Below are 17,960 nucleotides of genomic sequence, written 5' to 3'. Positions count from 1 at the left end.
TCACAGTTTCTTCTCCCTTATTCGATTAAGAGCAGCTTTCACTTCCTGATTTCTCAGTGTATAGATTAAAGGATTGAACATGGGTACCACACCAGCATTAATTATATACATAATTTTGTCAGCATCCTGGCTGTCTTTTGACTGAGGTTTTATAAATGTGGCTATAGAGATCCCATAGAAAATTAGCACTACAACCAGGTGAGACCCACATGTGGAGAAAGCTTTCAGTCTTCCACCAGCTGAGTGAATTCTCAGAATGGCCACAATTATACAAAGGTAGGAAAAGAGGATGAAGGCGAAGGGAAAGAGCACTGTGACACTGCTAGTGAAATACATAGTCAGTTGGTTCATGACCATGTCCGAGCACACCAACTTCATGAGTGCTCTGAGCTCACAAGCAAAATGGTCTACCTTATTATGTCCACAGAAGCGGGCTGGTTTTGCAACACAGGGTACAATTACAAATAAGAAGGCAACTGTCAATGTCACAGCAGACAATAGGATGCAAACTCTCCAGCTCATAATGATAGTGTAACGTAGTGGTTTGGAGATGGCAACATACCGGTCATAAGCCATGACTGCCAATAGGAAACATTCAGTTGCTCCAAGGTATACGGAAACATACATTTGTGTATAACACCTAGCAAAAGTCATGGTGGGTCTCTCCACCAAGCAGTTGACAATGGATTGTGGAAATGCAGACGTGGAAAGACAGATATCAATGATGGCCAAATTACAAAGGAAAAAGTACATAGGGTTGTGGAGACGAGGATCAGTTACGACCACTATGATTATAAGTCCATTTCCCAAGATGCTCACCAAGTAGACGAAGGCCATGAGGGTTGCAAATCCCATCCTTATTTTGGATTGACCAGCAAATCCCATGAGAACAAATTCAGTGATTTCAGTCTCATTCAACTCTTCTAGAACTCCCATTATTAATTTGTCTGTGGTCATCAAAGGAAAGAAGAAGAAAAAATTATTAATATTTCAGATAGAGAAAGAACATTCTATGAGTAATATATCCATATAACAATGATATTAATATTGACAATAATATGTAAACACAAACTTTAAAATTCAATAGAATAAAAAAGAAGTAACTCTTGGAAATGGAATTATTTTTACATAGACTTGACATGGATGCCATTTACATGGATGTAAATGTAGTAAACAATAATAGAAATGTAGAAAATAGATTGGTTTTTTATATATGGAAAGTGTTACAAGTATTAGATTGGCTATGGATTTTCTACTCCTTTATATCATCCATTAATACAGAAACAATATGTTGAATTAGGGCACAACCCTAACCAGGTCTACTTAGAAGTAAGTCCTATTGCGATCAATGTGACTTACTCCTAGGAAAGTGAGGTTAGGATTGCAGCCTTAGAACTCAATCTGGTACTTGGCTCCGTGCCACCAAGTACAGTTGCAAACGTGCCAATGCTGTGCAAGAACAGGATCTACAGAGAATCATGACAGTAATGATATTAAGAGTTTCTGTTTTCTGTGTCATTTTGGGGGGAAACTGCTGCCATTTGTACCTTAGGTCTTTCTGAGAGTGCACTATTTGATAAATGGATGGATGGCCCTTAAATTACATTGGTTTGGTCCAAAGATCTTAACAAGCTTAAAGGGCATGTGACCTAGTTATGGTTGCCCTTTTCTGTACTATTTGAGATATATGTGCTCATAGGAATTTCTTTTTCTGCAGCGAAGAGAATGATGAACACCAAGGTCAGAATGATGAACACTAGGTCCAGCTTTACTACTAGGCACGATTGAAAGAACTGCAGTGTTCCAGCAGCAGCTTACTAGATGCAGGGGCAAAATATAGCACCGGGGATGGTGTTATCATGTCATGCCTGTAAAACTTCATGTCACTTCTAGTTGGCCATGGTTTTGTAAAAAAAATTAAATCAATTTGTTGAAGACAGAGCTTCATTGATGTTATTAAGATTAATGGTATTTTCAACAAAAAATACAGACATAAAAATAAAACTAATACTGTATATTTTCTTCATAAAGGTGGATACTATCAAATAACTGTAGTGCAAGATCTATAGTATCTTTTGCACAATGAAGAATGAGATGTTTTGTTTGATTATTATGAATGACAACTTGAAAATAATTAATCGGTGAATAAATCCACTTTCACTAGAGAATTGATAAATTATTTCTACTTGAACCAGAATCTGAATTCTCTTTTTCATGCTTCTAAGAAAGTGGTTCTCGAATTGTGAGCCGTGGCTCCCTGGGCAGCCATGGAAACCAGTTGGGGAGCCACAGAATCCTTGTGAAAATCCTATACAATATATAGGATTATAGCCCTAATGGGGAGCTGTGGCCAATGGCCCAGTAGGTCAAGTGAGGCCCAGCTGAAAAAGTTTGGAAACTGCTGTTCTAAGCTATTTCAAAATAAACAAGCATTCATAATCAAAATATCTTTCAATATTAATTCATTGATTCAGTTTCTTTTTCAAATCAAGGTTGTCCAGCCATCATCTTTCTCCCCAAAGCATATGCTAAAACACTCTGCGAAGCAGCACAAGCTAGCAGGAACAGACAAGGCAACCAATATTTATTCCCCCCAAAATTCCAATGACTATTTTGTATTTTTTAAGAATATCCAAATATGTAGGAATGGTAAGAAGCTTGTCATTTTCAGCACAGCAGACATAAGCTTCATTCATTCATACCCCATCTTTTCTCTGCCAGAGCAAATGCCCAATTTGGAAAGTGAATGAAAAGTCATAAATAGCAATATCCCAAACAATATAGCTTACCTGAATATTTTTGTCTGTTTTAACTTCTGGAGTGACCCAAAAAAATTAGCAAATATTTATGTCAATGTCACAGTAGTGGTTCCCTTTACCATAATGGTGATGCAAATAAAGTGGGTTTAGGAGAGTTTTGGATGATGAAAGTTTGGAAAGGAAAAAGTACATCGGATTGTGGAGCCGAGGATTAGTTACGACCACCATGATTATAAGTCCATTTCCCAAGATGTTCACCAAGTAGATGATGGCCGTTAGAGCTGCCAATCCCATTCTTATTTTGGGTTGGCCAGCAAATCCCATGAGAACAAATTCAGTTATTTCAGTCTCATTGAACTCTTCTGGTACTTCCATTATTAATTAGTTTGTGGTGGTCAATGGAAGGAAACAAAGCACATTTGTCCATGCATAATATTTCAGAAAGAGAGAGAGAGAGAGTCCTACAGGTAAAATATCCATTTAATAAAAATGATATTCATATGTATTGGCAATACTATGGAACTGCATTTTAAAAATCCAATCAAACCGTGATTTTCAATCTTTTTAATCTCATGGTACATTGACAAGGCACTTTATGGTCAAGGCACACCGCCAGCTTTTTGACAATTGACAAGACACACCATGGTGCCAGTGGGGGCTCACATCTCCTATTAATAAATGACCTTACCCTAAATTTCTGTGGCACACCTTTGGACCACTCGTGGCGCACCAGTGTGCCATGGCACAGTGGTTGAAAATGGCTGGAATAGAATTTCAATACAATTTATTCCAAAAAATGCCAATGTAGTATTTCATTTTTAGAATACCCAAATGTTCAGACTCTGCAAAAACACTCCAAGTTATCTCAGTGGGAAATATTTTAAGAATGTGCATAATATTTTATTGTAATCAGTTTAGCTTCTAAAATGCAAAGAGCCTTCTGATGCAGCATGAAAGAACAAAAAGTACTTGTAGAAGGAGTCCTGCACCCAAAAGAGAAGTAAGAAGCTAACTATGGTCTGCTCAGGGAACTGGACATAAACATTAAAAAGTGCATGACAATAATATTGATGAAATCCCAGACAATATGGCTTACCTGTTCATTTTTGCTTCTTTTTAACTAGTGAAATAACAAAACAAAACAAAAAAATCTTTGAATATTTACAGCACAGCAGTGGTTCCCTTTACCATAATTTTTGATGGTGAACAAAAAAAGTTTACTAGAGTTTTGGAGGAAGATAGCACTTGGAGCAATGGTGAAGTTCTTCACAGGTTAACAGCCGAAGCCTAACTACCTGCTGTGCTGAGGGCAAATCGGAGGCAGGGAGGGGGTGTTTTGGGTTACGGAGGGTGGAATGGAGAGGATTGGGCCCAGTAGCATGGCAGGATCAGCACACTGTATTGTAACCCCTGGAATACAATGGGTGTCTCAGATTTGCACCAGCCTGCTCCTAACTTGTTTTGGATACAGCACAGGCCATTGCAGCCTGGCTATACCAGGATGGGTTAGGATCACACTATCTATCTATCTATCTATCTATCTATCTATCTATCTATCTATCTATCTATCTATCTATCTATCTATCTATCTATCTATCTATCTTAAATCTGAGCCATTGCCACACATATAACTCAATTCTTCTGTACCAATAATGTTTGAAAATCATTCATACTGATACCTGCTGCAACTTCAGAAAATAACTGGAGTGTCAGGAACTAAGCAAAGACAGAGCAGCTTCCTGATATTCTTTCCTTAGTCTTTGGCCTCCTGGGTCTTCATTGGCGGTTATTTCATACACAGAACACAAAGGGTTTGCTTTTAAAAGGGTTTACTAATGAGTCTATAAAGGCCATTGAATCATTGTCATATTTAACCAAAGTGCAGAAAATCATATTGGTTCTTTGTTCTCATTTCTTGTGCAATCCCAATTGTTACAATCCCCAGTGACTAATTTGTAGAAACAACTATAGGCATTCTAATGTAGACTTCCTCAGGATATCCTCTGTACCACTTCTGGTTTTCACACAAAAAACATTGTCAATCCAACTCCCTTACTCTAAAGTAATCTCACTGACACCCTATCCTAACTGACCCTTTTCCCACCAATGCTGCCATGTGACTAGAGTGCATGCTGCATCCTGCGGAGGGGGCTGTCCTGGAGTCCTCCTTGAGGTCAAGGAACTTTTGTTCCCTTATTTTGGAGCAGCCTCCAATGCCTCAATGGGTCTCCATGGATCTGCACCAGACATCGGCCCATGCATAATGTCTGCTGACACAATGCTATGTGAACCATTGGTGGCCATTTTTCCATAGTGGATGTCACTACTGCTGTTGTTATTATCCCTGCCCAGCAAAGTGTAACCTGAACCAGCCCTTCTTTTGCAAGTTTCACCTGTATGTAACCTGTTCAGATGTGTGACACATACACATCCATTCAAAAATGTTACAAGCTCTTCTAGGACTGTTTTGGTTTCTCTCAATATTCTCTCAATGTTATCCTATACAGCTGGTATCTGACTTATGGCTCAATCCTATGGGCCAGCTACATTGCTGGAACTCTTGTTCTGGTTGCACAGCATCCTTTGAGGCAGTTGCAAAACACAATACACCATAAAGTGCAGCTGAACCCATGCTGCGAACAGAGAAGGGAGGCAGCTAGGCAACACCTGCCTCACAAGAGCCCTGACACTAATAAGTTGCATACTGGCATGGGGGTGGGGGGTGGAACAGCAGTGGCATACCTGACAGGGGCAAGGGGGGCAAATGCCCTGGGCTCCAGGCTGGGGGGACAGTGCCATGCTGCCATCCACCCCTTGCAGAGCCCCCTCTTATGCCACTCAGACATTCAGGACCTTTTGCCTAGAGAATTTCTGAGAGGCGGGGAAGCAGTGCGCTGCCTCCCCCACACTCCAAAGGCCTTGTAAATGCCCCAGAGGGCCAAAAAACGACACTTCCGGTTTCACAGAGGAAACCAGAAGTTACTTTTTTAAGCCCTTAGAAGGCCTTCTGAGGACTGGGGAGGCTTCTCGGGCCCTCAGCATGTCTTCTAAGGGTATAAAAAGTCACTTCTGGTTTCCTCCATGTAAACAGAAGTGATGTTTTTGGCCCTTTGAGGCCTTTACAAGGCTTTTTGAGAGTGTATGTGCGGCTGCCCTGGGCTGCCAAAAGGGGGGCAGGAATGGTGAGGGGGTGGCAGCTTGTTCAGTGGGGAGGGGCAGCAGTCTGCTGTCATGGCTCTGGGCAGTATCTGGGCCAGAATTGCCACTGCGGAACTGGTTGGAGACTGGGGTTGGTACCTGGGTGAGTCACGGGTGGGATGTTGGCAGTGTCAGCTCCACTGATATCCTAACCCCCTTTCCAGCTTTGATCCATGTACCTTGCAATCATGTAGCTCCAATAGACCTTACCCCTGGGCAAAGGAACAAATGGCCAAGATGTAAATAAAATACTAAAATACTTCCTACTTATCCCCCATTTATGTTCAGGTTGCCGCCCCACCCCCCACATTTGGATGCTGCACACTCCTTTTTGGCATGGCCATATCCATGTTGCTATTGGGCTATTAGTGGCTGGATGTCGATCTTTAATGAGGACGTAGATGCCATTTCCAAAACATTCCAACTCTTTTCTCCAGCACTGTAGTTCTCAAACTTTTAAACATCGGGGCCCACCTAAAAAACAGTTCACTTCACCAGCCACTTAAGCCTCTGTGATAAAAATGGTGATTGGTCAGCAGAGCTCCCCCCAAGTAGCAAGTTAACACTTGATGCACATAACTTAATCTGCCTTTTCAGTTTTGTGAACCACCAAGAAGCGGGTTGTGACCTTCTGGTGGGCCACTGACTCAAATTTTGAGAACCACTGCTCTAATAGAACAAACTTTCACAGTTTCTGAGAGATGTTGGTGTCTGTAGAGTTTTACTTAATTGTCCCCAATCTAACCAAAACTTATCACTATTCACTTCCAATGAAAACAAAATTCCACTGACAACGTTCATTAGAAATAATTTGTTCCCTTGCTTTCAGTAAGATTTCGTCATTACTCATTTCCACAGCATTGGGTCCTTAAAGTCATTTTGTTTATATGTTGCTATGTTAACATTTCACATTCTCAGATGGGAGAAAAAAGGTCATTAACAGTTGTCTTCATCAATAAACAAAAGTTTCTGTTTATTAATTATGGTGTCCCTTTAAGTTATCATACTTCAAGTCATCAACACAAAAAATAACCTATTCCACAAAAAGGCAGATATTTGCAATATCTAAGATGATTACATTTAAACAATTAACAACTTGCTTGAAAAATTAGCAAGAGTAGAGTACCCACTATTGTAGTCAATAGGCCATCAGTGAGAGGAAACTGTGATTGTAAACAGTTATAACTTGCAGGCATTTCATGCTTGCATGTTTATTCAGGACAAAAGTAGTATTGAGATCAACAGAGCGTACTTCCAAGTACGAGCGACTTTGACAAAGGTTGTATCCCACTTTTCTTCCATTCTGACTCAGCCAACGTCAATTTTGTCATTTCAAATGGACATTGGCATCCACTCCTCAACATGGCCATTTCAGAGCTGCCTCATGACTGCAGTGGCTCTGTTTCTTTATTTCCACTGCATACTCTACCCCCTTCCACCAGCCTGGGAGATCTGCACCTTAAAATCTCAGTCTTGGGGAACCATCTCTGTGAAGCTTTCCAGATATTATCACAGTGTTTCCCATCCCAGCCAGCAATGAAATACACTGAATTCCTCTCCAAGAGGAGTGGAAACCAGCGTTGATAGCAGGATGGCAGCGATGGCACTTTCAGGTTCACGACACCCCCACCAAATAAGTTTATAAGGGTATGTTTTTTTTTAGACCTACCAGGTGGTGGCAGTGGCTGCAGACGGTGCAGAACCCAGTTCTCTCTGCCGCCACCACTGGGTAAGTCCAAAAACCCCTTTTTTTAACTTAGTCAGGGGTGGTGCAAACTTAGAAGTGCCGTCACCACTGAGACACCATTGCCATAATGGCCCCATAAGTGCTGAATGGTTCCCTTACCTTTGTGTAAAGGTTAGGAACCACTGTCTTAGCCAAATCACAGAGCTCATCCTTCCTTAGATTCTATTCCAAGCCAAATGAACAATGTCTCATTTTCCCATAAACCGTTCCACCCTCCCTCACAGGGCTGAGGAGAGGGGGGTAAAGGGGCTAATTTGTACCCGGGTTCCAGGGTCAAAAAGGGGGCCCAGGAGCCAAAGGAGGGAGCCCAGAAATTTCCTGGGATCTTGCATTTTCCTATCTACTCAGACTTGTTGCCTGCATGGGATGCTGGGGACACCACCACAAGCATGCAGCTGCAGCTACTGGCAAGCCATATATACATAGGAGTGTGTTTGGTTTTCCATATTACTGTATCTGCCAATGCCACATGGGTGGGTAGACCCACCCATGAAGTTCAGAGCTCAGAAGACTTTTCCAGCTGACTCCACCCTCCCCCTTCCTGTTTTGCCCCTCCCTGCCCGCATTCTGCTTGCCCATCACCACCCTCTCCCACTCTTTCCCCCTCCCCCTTTGCAAAGGGGCCCAAAAGAAACTTCGTACCCCCTGATAAAATTCCTCTCAGAGGACCTGCTCCCCCACCCCTCTGCCACAACGGTGCATCCAGCAGGTTGGATTCAGCACCAGCAGGATGGCAGAGGCCTTCTCATTGGTGCTGCCTACTCACAAGTTGTCACAAACATGCTTTACAGCACCTTTGCAACGGCTAGTGCTGGTGCAGCATCTGCCACCAAAATTAGGATTGGGTGACTGTTATCACCAAACCATTTTGAAAGTATTTTTTAAAATGGTTTTCAAATGAATAATGAGAATAAATATGGGCACATGGATTCATACATACAGTATATCAGTGAGAACGATGGAGCTGCTGGACAGCCCAGAGTCCCATTCCTTGGGTGCCCTTCGGGTTTTACCCCTCAGATCAGAATGCCTGGAACTGTAGCCTTCCAAGAAAACTGTCTCTATGTGCACCAGAATGACAGGAATAGAGAAAAAAAAATGTGTTTTTACCAAATTTCACAATATTCTTCTTCTGCTGATCAATAAAACATCAATTCCCTGGAATAGGGAAGACAGGATAGAATGTCGCAGATGAGAAGGTAGCAATTGGACTGGAGCAGGGAGCATATGGAATCATTGTCTGCGTTTTAATATTAGAGTGGTCAACACTTATGACCTCACAGTATCCCACAATCAAAATGTAGCTTCTTAATGAGCAGCACCAGAGCCGGTTTGGGGCGAAATGTGGTGGAAAACAGATATCTTCTTCTGTAAGACAATATGGATAGTATTGTTGTGGATTGTTGCTGCTGAGACACTGTGGCTCTGCTCTGTGAGAAATATTCCACTGGGCATTCATGGGACAGTACTAACTCCTTTCCTCCTTCTACTCACTGCTCTTTGGATACAAGCCATTTTCAGTAGGTATGGAATTGTTTCATATAATGAACTAATTATCTGTAGCAACTTAACCTCTAAGGATCATGTCCTTTAACACTCCTCCGACTCTTGATGGGAACATGTGTTTCACAATTCCATTGTGCTTCCAGTTATACTCTGCTACATTTGTTGTGGGTTGGGAGGTCTATCAGCCTGCAGTAGACTTGGGGGGAAAAAAGGTAATGAGCAATCGAATCAAAAATTACAAGGAAAAGAACCTTAGCAATCTTCCGTATTTGGGAATATTTCCTAAACATACAATTTATTTTTAAATTTTTACATTTTTTTTATTTTTTCTGCACAGTGTCAAGTGAAGGTTTGAAAGATTATGTGTAAGGGGGAACTACTGGAATGCATACAGTTGGAATGGCAGGAATGAAAACCGAGTTGGCTGAAGGTGAAACACTTTGAGGTTCAGGGTCTTGATTTGGGGTTCACCCGCTTCACCGTTACCTTTAAGCCTCCCATAATATTCTGTTATAGTTGACAATAAAGCAAAAGTGAGAAAGGCAATTCTCTCTGCATTCTCTCTTATTCAAAGAGAACTAAACCAGAAGTTCTGTTCCTGGAATACCTTACCACTGGTGAAAATGGGAGAGCACAGTATTGGCAATGTAAAATTGCAATGGAAATAGAAAGAAATTTGCCAGCTACGGATCCGCCATCTACACATGGAAGCAGTAACAAGATTGGCATACATAATTTGTACAAACAAGAGGAAGTAATGTTGGATATTAACTTCGGCCAAAGATCGGTCTGAGCAGTGTTTGCGGAAAGGCATGCATTTGAGCATAGCTTTCTGTCTCATGCGTATGGGTGGGGAAGAAAAGGATTTCTTTACTCAGCGTGTGGTTGGTCTGTGGAACTCCTTGCCACAGGATGTGGTGATGGCATCTGGCCTGGATGTCTTTAAAAGGGGATTGGACAAGTTTCTGGAGGAAAAATCCATTACGGGTTACAAGCCATGATGTGTATGTGCAACCTCCTGATTTTAGAAATGGGCTATGTCAGATGCAAGGCAGGGCATCAGGATCCAGGACTCTTGTTATCAGGTGTGCTCCCTGGGGCATTTGGTGCGCTGCTGTGAGATACAGGAAGCTGAACTAGATGGGCCTATGGCCTGATCCAGTGGGGCTGTTCTTATGTTCTTATGTAGTGCCTGTCTCTGGAAAATAACCCACACAAATTTGTAACACATGGTTCCCCAGGACAAGAGTCATATTGAGGTAAATAGAGCTTACACATGAGTAAGCATGCCTATGACAATTTTTTTCATTTCAGTTTTCAATCATTCTGACTCAGCCTACTGTAGTTTTAACTTTGTGTCATAAGGTTATGAGTAGATTGCAACATCCCACCTTATTGTCAGTCACAATCAATATACCTGTACATGATCCCTCTCTCCACAGCTTCAAAGAAAAATCGCAGAACTTCATTAATTGCAGTTCACTGCCCTTAATCTATATATCTAATCCAGATCAAATTGCCATGAGGCTAATGTGCATGTGTGTATTCTGTTTGCGTGTTGGAATGAGAAGATCCAAACATAGAGTGATGTGAGTGGGTGGGCAGTGGGCCAGTGGAGGAGGTGTGCAAACGTTGGGTTCCTGACACTTGACTTCAGTCCATCATCTCCTCCAGGCCACTGCTCAAAACAGCCGCTTCAGTCTGCCCTGTGATGGCCCTGTTTCTATATCTCCTCTTCTCCCATAAACTGGACTGCAAACAGTTTCTTGCTGCCAACTCTGATCCCTGAGCATTTATACCATCAAGATCAGGCTGAATAAGATTGTGCAAATGTGCAAAGCAGAAGTAGGCATTTCTTCTAGGTATCCTACCAAGTTTCCTGAGCTGTGAAGCAGCAGTGCTGAAGGCTTCTACTGCATCTAGCTGTGGAATGGAGGCTATTGGAGGTCTCTTCAAGGAATATGGCCATTCCCTTCCCCCATGGCAAGCCCAGCAACCACTATGTGGCTACTCGGGTTTGTGCCAGTAAAATCACTGGTGCAATTCCCAGCAAGTGCTGCCTGGAAATCAGGCCCAGGTAGGGGAATAGAATATGGCTGCAGCCACTGCCACCATTCTCATCTTCTCCTGGGCCCGATCCACCCCTCTCCACTCCTTCACCCCATTAAACTTCCTCTTCATCTCTGTTCTGCAACCCACCTCCCGTCCACCAACCTGTGGAGAGTCTACATGCTCCAGAGAGCGCAGCCTTTTGACATGAACCAGCAAGCAGGCACAGACCATTCCTCCAGTGCCACAAACCTCCATGCTTCCACAACATGTCTTATGGCACATTTGCGACAGTATATGTGCTCATTCTGCCAGCGCTGGGCTGGTTAGGTTTGGACTGCCCACATACAAAATAATTTACAATTAAACCCATTTCACAACCACTACTACAAGACCTATTTGACCAAGCTTTTTTAAAAATGTGGAATTGTACATAAGTGGATCACTGCCCATAATCATTAAACAATTCTGCAGGCATTTTTGAAAGCTCTTCTGATGAATATTGTGAATAATAATGGGCGTAATAATAGTGGGCCCTCCTCATCCGTGAATGCTGAGCTTGGATCTTTGGAAAGGGTATTGAGAATAAGACAGCTAATATTATAATGCCGTTGTACAAATCAATGGTAAGGTCTCACCTGGAGTATTGCGTCCAGTTTTGGTCACCACATCTCAAAAAGGATATAGTGGAGATGGAAAAGGTGCAAAAGAGAGCAACCAAAATGATTTCTGGGCTGGGGCACCTCCCTTATGAGGAAAGGCTACAGCGTTTAGGGCTTTTTGGTCTAGAAAAAAAGGCACCTGAAGGGGGTCATGATTGAAACATACAAAATTATGCAGAGGAAGGATAAAGTGAATAGAGAGGTGCTCTTTTCCCACTCACATAACACCAGAAGTAGGGGACATCTGCTAAAACCGAGTTTTGGGAGAGTTAGGACAGACAAAGGAAAATATTTCTTTACTCAGAGTGTAATTAGTCTGTGGAACTCCTTGCCACAGGAAATGGTGATGGCATCTTGTCTAGATGCCTTTAAGAGAAGATTGGACAAGTTTGGGGAGGGAAAGTCCATCATGAGTTACAATTCATGATATGTGTGTGCAAGCTCCATGCTTTAGAAGTAGGCTACCTGAGAATGCCAGATGCAGGGGAGGGCACCAGGACACAGGTTGTGTCTTGCTAACTTGTGTAGTCCCTGAAGCATGGTGGGCCACTGTGAGATACAGGAAGCCGGACTAGATGGGCCTTTGGCCTGATCCAGCGTGGCTCTTCTTATGTTCTTATGAACAGTTTGGGAAACAAACTTAGAATCAAGGATGAACACCACTGATCTAACTGGAATTAGTGCTGCTGCTATTAAATTCACGTTTCAGTTCAGAGCCATCACAGACAGATCTGCATGTGTTTCTCCAAAACAAAACCATGGTCACATTGCCAGTGAATTTCTGCAACACGAAACCATCATCAAGGTGCCAGTGCTGTTTGTAGCTAATATCTTATGATTACCAATAACATCCTGCAAGGATGGGAAAGAAGAGGCGAAGGTACCCCAAAATCATACAGCTGATTCTAAAAAAAACAAAAAATGTTACGCCATAAATTGTTTTGTAAAAGATCAGATATGTCAACACCTTCCATTCATAATAAACTAACATAAATGGATATGCATTATTCTGAAAAAAAAAAAAAAAAATTATACTACAATACTAGACTTAGATGAGGTCTTCCGATTTTCATTTTTCTCCTGCAGTTACATTGTGACTACTGTCCAGTAAGATAAATCTAAGAAGAATTTTATAAAAAGATGACTATCAGGACTGGGCTAGCTCAAAATCTGAGTTTTGTATTGACTGTTGAGCATCAACTAATTGAACAACAAGAATATTGGCTAGAAAAAAACACATTGAGGCCAGAAGTGTAGCTGGGGGGAGACAGTAAGTTCTATAAGCAACACAAACCGCTATGTAAGCGCCCCATTCCACTCACCAGCAGAGACATTCCGGACAGCGATGGCAACACACCTGCAGTACTTACAGTTTTGCCCCCCCAGTTATGCTACTGACTGTGGCTGATACATTCTCTAATCATCAGTAGAAATATTTATGCATCGCAATATTTATGCATCATAATTTCTTCATTATCAGTCGTTTCAGTGCAGATTTCGCATCCTGGTTTCTCAATGTATAGATTAAAGGATTTAATGTGGGCATTAATGACTGAAAGAAATTTTTTCACTATCTTGGCTGTCTTTCGATTGAGGTTTGATGTACGTGACTATACAGTTTCCGAAGAACACAGCTACAACAGCCAGGTGTGATCCACAGGTAGAAAAGGCTTTCCATCTGCCACCAGCTGAGTGGATTCTCAGAATGGCCACAATGATGTGTAAATAGGAAAAGAGAATGAAGCAGAAGGGAAAGAGAACCATGAGAGTACTGGTAAAATACATGATCAATTGCTCCACATCCATGTCTGAACGGATCAACTTCATGAAGGCTGTAAGCTCACAAGAGATATGATTTATCTCATTATGTCCACAAACGTGGCATGGATTTGCAAGAAAGGGAACTATAGAAAATAAGAAGGCAAGTGTCCAGATCGCCAAAGCCAAGAGGATGCAAACTCTCCAGTCCATTTGCCTGAAGATAACATCCGAAGGTCACCAGTTCGAGGCCTCCGGCACCATGGAAACTTGAAGCAGCTGACAAGCTGAGCCGAGTTATTCCATCTGCTCTGAGCGTGGGAGGGTGGAGGCCAGAATGCGCGACCAGATCAAGAAAGAAACATCTGAATGGTGTGGTTTCTTGAAAGATAGAAACTTTCTTTCAAACTGTAAAAATCCCTAGGGGATTTAAATTGCCTGTCTATGTAAACTGCCTTGAATAAAGTCTAAGGAGAAATCTGAGGACCAAGAAAGGCGGTATAGAAATACCTCTATTATTATTAGTCCTTGGAGTTGCTGTTCCTCAGGAATTTAGTGAAAAATTCTAAAACACTCTTCCATTAATTCTCTTTTATATCTTGTTGTTGCCGGACTCTAATTTATCATAGTGAAGATTTTGCTTATTGCTCCCGGAAGACAAGCAAATTAATTCCCATCATGAATGGCAGCAAAGGAGACCTCCTGCAGAAAACATTACTATGATAAATGCAGTGGGCCCGCTGTATCCATGAATTTGAAACCCAAGGATTTCAGTTTCTGCAGGTTCCCGAACTCATGGGTTGAACCCACATGGACCTTTCAAAGGTGAGGGGAGCACAGCTCCCAGAGGGTGTTTGAAGGGTTAGGAAGGCCATGTGTGCCCTCCATAGACCTCAGAATGTCTTGTAAGGCTTGTGGGAGGTCTTAGAAAGTCACTTCCACTTTTTGTTAAAAACTGGAAGTGACGTTTTAAGGCCTTAAAAGGTCTTCAGAGGGTCAGAGAGGGCTTCCCTGGCCCTCTGAAGGCCCTTTAAGGCCTTAAAACATCACTTCCACTTTTCACAAAAAAACTGGAAATGACTTTCTAAGGCCTCCCAGCAGGTCCCCTCACCTCTGGAGGATTACAGGATCTCAAAACCCACAGATTTCATTATTCATGGGTTTCCTTATCTGTGGGGGTTCCTGGAGTGGAACCCCTGCAGATAAATGGGAGGCCATGTAGACAGAAAGGTTATTTCCCTCTGTTTTCTCAAATTTATGAGAAGTTGCATGTGATGGGCTTTTTTCTTTTCTTTCCTGCAAGCAGTCATTATTTAAAAACAATACTTATGCATGGGAGCATAAAATATGTGAAATCAAGTTTTGCGTTGGTTGTTGGCTTTGCATTTTTCGTATTGGAATGGAAATTTCACTACATTTTTAGGAGGGTGTTTCACTGAACCACAGTGCCGACGCCGTAAAGCACATCTACGATAAATTCAGCCAGCCCAGTGCTGGAGATAGCCCAGCACAAGCCTGCGCTGGAACAGCGATGGTTGAAGGAAGGAGGTCTGCAACCTGGTGCTCTACGGGAAGTGCTGGCCAACAAAGAGGCAAGATGGGGCATGGGGGAGATGTTCCAGGGTGGGCGGAGGGTGGGGTAAATGCATGGTGGGGGGAGGGAGTGGGGGGAGTGAGGGTGGGACACGACAGAACTCAACACCAATTCCACAGCCCCATATCGGCTAAATAGATGGTGCAGAGCTGAGTAGCCCCATTGCAGGGCTACCTTCCTTACCCAGGGGAAGGGGACAGATGTGTTACCGACGGCTGCCCAGAGTGCTCAAGGTGCCACGGCAGCCATTTTTGACACCGTGGCAACCTTTCACATTTGGCAGTTCAGGACTGGGCTGCCGGGCAGTACTGGGCTGTAATATTTGCTCCTCACAACCTGTTGGCATTGTTAGGCCCAAATTGGTGAGTATCCATTTCAATGAGGCCATCAGGACCCAACCAGGGAGGTGTTCTGAAATCTCTTCTACAAACTCTGCTGCTTCGATCCTTCTCATCCTACGTGTAAAAATCACATTTGCCTGCCTTACCCCAATAGATACTAGACATGGTGATTTGGACTAAAACTGGATCACAAGATATTGAGCTGAACAAAATCTGCCTTGGATTGTATCCGACTATTTTTCCTGTGCTTTTTTTCCTGTTGCTGTCTGGGAGAAGACCACTTGGATGTTCTATCCAGTCCTCCTCTCTTCTACATGACCACATGCTGCTGTGACATGTATGGAGGTGTGAGATGCCTGTTTGCATGTGTATGTGGAATGTTCACATCAAAAGACTGCAGCAGAAGCCAGTCTCATGGCATTTTAATTGGACTGATGGGAAGAAGTCTCAGATCCTACAGGCTTCAAGGAAGGTCAAAACTTAGGTTCATCTGAGCAAAACATTCCCCACATGCTAGGTGCTTCACTTAAGCCTTGCCCTTCTTTTATTCTTTAAAAAAAATCCCATGAATGGCCACACATTACCGGTGTAGCAAATTTGAAATTTGTTTTGTAGGAATTTTGAAATTTGTTCGAGAAATACATTTGGAATAAAGAAAAGTCTACAGCTCCAGCCTCTTTCACCATTGGTTGCAAGGTAATTGAGGATGTGGGCTCCATAACAAATCAAGAGTTCAGTCCCAAACCCTTAGTAGGGTTTGAGAGTAAACCAACAAATTTAACCATTTTGAGAGAATATCAGAGAGACTATCAAGGCGCAAAGGAAAACAAACCCATAATCTGTTCATGGTGATCTATTGAACCTGGCTTTGCCTTTTTGTATATGATTAATGTCGTAATAGTGGTAGCAGTAGTAAATACTATCAAGTTCCCTAGAAATGAATGAAATGTAATTGGGTATACAGGGGGCCCTCTGTATCAGTGGACCCCATTTCCTCAGATTCACTTTTCCACAGATCAACTCTGTGTCCCCCCTGTGCCCCTTCTGGAGGCAAGGGCAGAGCTCCTTTCACCTCCAGAAGGTCTTCTGAGCCCAGCAGAGTCTGTGGATGTCTGCCTGCAGTGTCTGCCAGTCTCAGACAGAGCCTTAGAGGTGAAAAAGTGATTTCTGGTTGTTTGTAGTTCATGTCCAGGGCCTCCCTAGGACTCCTAATGCCTCCTAATGCCTTATAAGGCCTTATAAGGCATTCAAAACATCACTTCCTCTCATTCTTCCTATTCTTTTTCAAGTACAGGAAACAGGCAGAGAAAGAAAAGCAGTGGAAGCAAGTAGGCAAAGATGCTGTCCTAACCTCCAATCTGCAGTCTGCTGCCTGAGGCCAACCCTTTGTTGAATGGGTTGGCCCTACTGCTTCTAAAAGTTGGCCCTGCTGCTTGAAGTTGCTTCGCTCTCCTTGAACTTGCGCCACAAGTGTCTGAGGAGACCCATAGGGGCCAGGGCTCCTTGCCCAGGGGAAAGGAGAAAAGTTTCCCCTTGCCTCTGGCTAAGCGGATTCTGGCCCCTGTCCTGCGCTGGATACAGCGCAAGCCTCTTGGCTTGCCTGTTGCAATGGAGGATAGGATTGCACCCTTAATTTCTGCTTGTATTAAATTTTTTATTGTTTTCCAAAAACAAATATAAACAAACACCCATGACACAATCCACAAAACACATATCACTTTACACTACACAAAAGAGGGAGGATTGCACCCTTCATTTCTCAATACATTGGTTGTTGCACCCTGCCTTTGTGAATAAAACTTCAAGGCAACTTAGGTCCCAATCCTATACTTACCAAGAGTCGGCACTAGGTGCCATAAACATGCCGTAAAGCATCTTCATGGCACCTGGAGAGTAGGGAGCACCAACACTGGGCCCATGCCGGTCAGGTGCCAGGCCCAGTGCCAGCAGGAGGAAGACCAACTGCCTGGCTTCATTTGTTTCAACGCCTCTGTGACTTCTTCTTCAGGCCCAATTGACTGCACAGGTTCATGAGTATCAGTGAACCCCATTTCCTCAGATTCACTTTTCCACAGATCAACTCTGTGTCCCCCCTGTGCCCCTTCTGGAGGCAAGGGCAGATCTCCTTTCACCTCCAGAAGGTCTTCTGAGCCCGGCAGAGACTGTGGATGTCTGTCTGCAGTGTCTGCCAGTCTCAGACAGAGCCTTAGAGGCGAAAAGTGATTTCTGGTTGTTTGTCGTTCATGTCCAGGGCCTCCCTAGGCCTCCTAATGCCTTATAAGGCATTCAAAACATCACTTCTGGTTTTACGAAAAACAAGTGTCATTTTTTCACCTGTGAGGCTCA

General features: G+C 42.9%; 1 protein-coding gene across 1 annotated transcript; it reads right to left on the bottom strand.

Annotated features, from left to right (window-relative positions):
- LOC136652731 (olfactory receptor 13H1-like) lies at nt 1–936 on the bottom strand. The gene has a single exon (XM_066629652.1). It carries the CDS (start codon nt 934–936, stop codon nt 1–3), a length of 936 nt encoding a protein of 311 aa, XP_066485749.1.
- Nucleotides 937–17,960: the final 17,024 nt, after the last annotated feature.

The sequence above is a fragment of the Tiliqua scincoides genome, chromosome 5 (assembly GCF_035046505.1).
Source record: "Tiliqua scincoides isolate rTilSci1 chromosome 5, rTilSci1.hap2, whole genome shotgun sequence".
NCBI lineage: Eukaryota > Metazoa > Chordata > Lepidosauria > Squamata > Scincidae > Tiliqua > Tiliqua scincoides.
The sequence above is the reverse complement of the archived record's forward strand: the minus strand, read 5'-3'. Positions and strand labels throughout refer to the sequence as shown.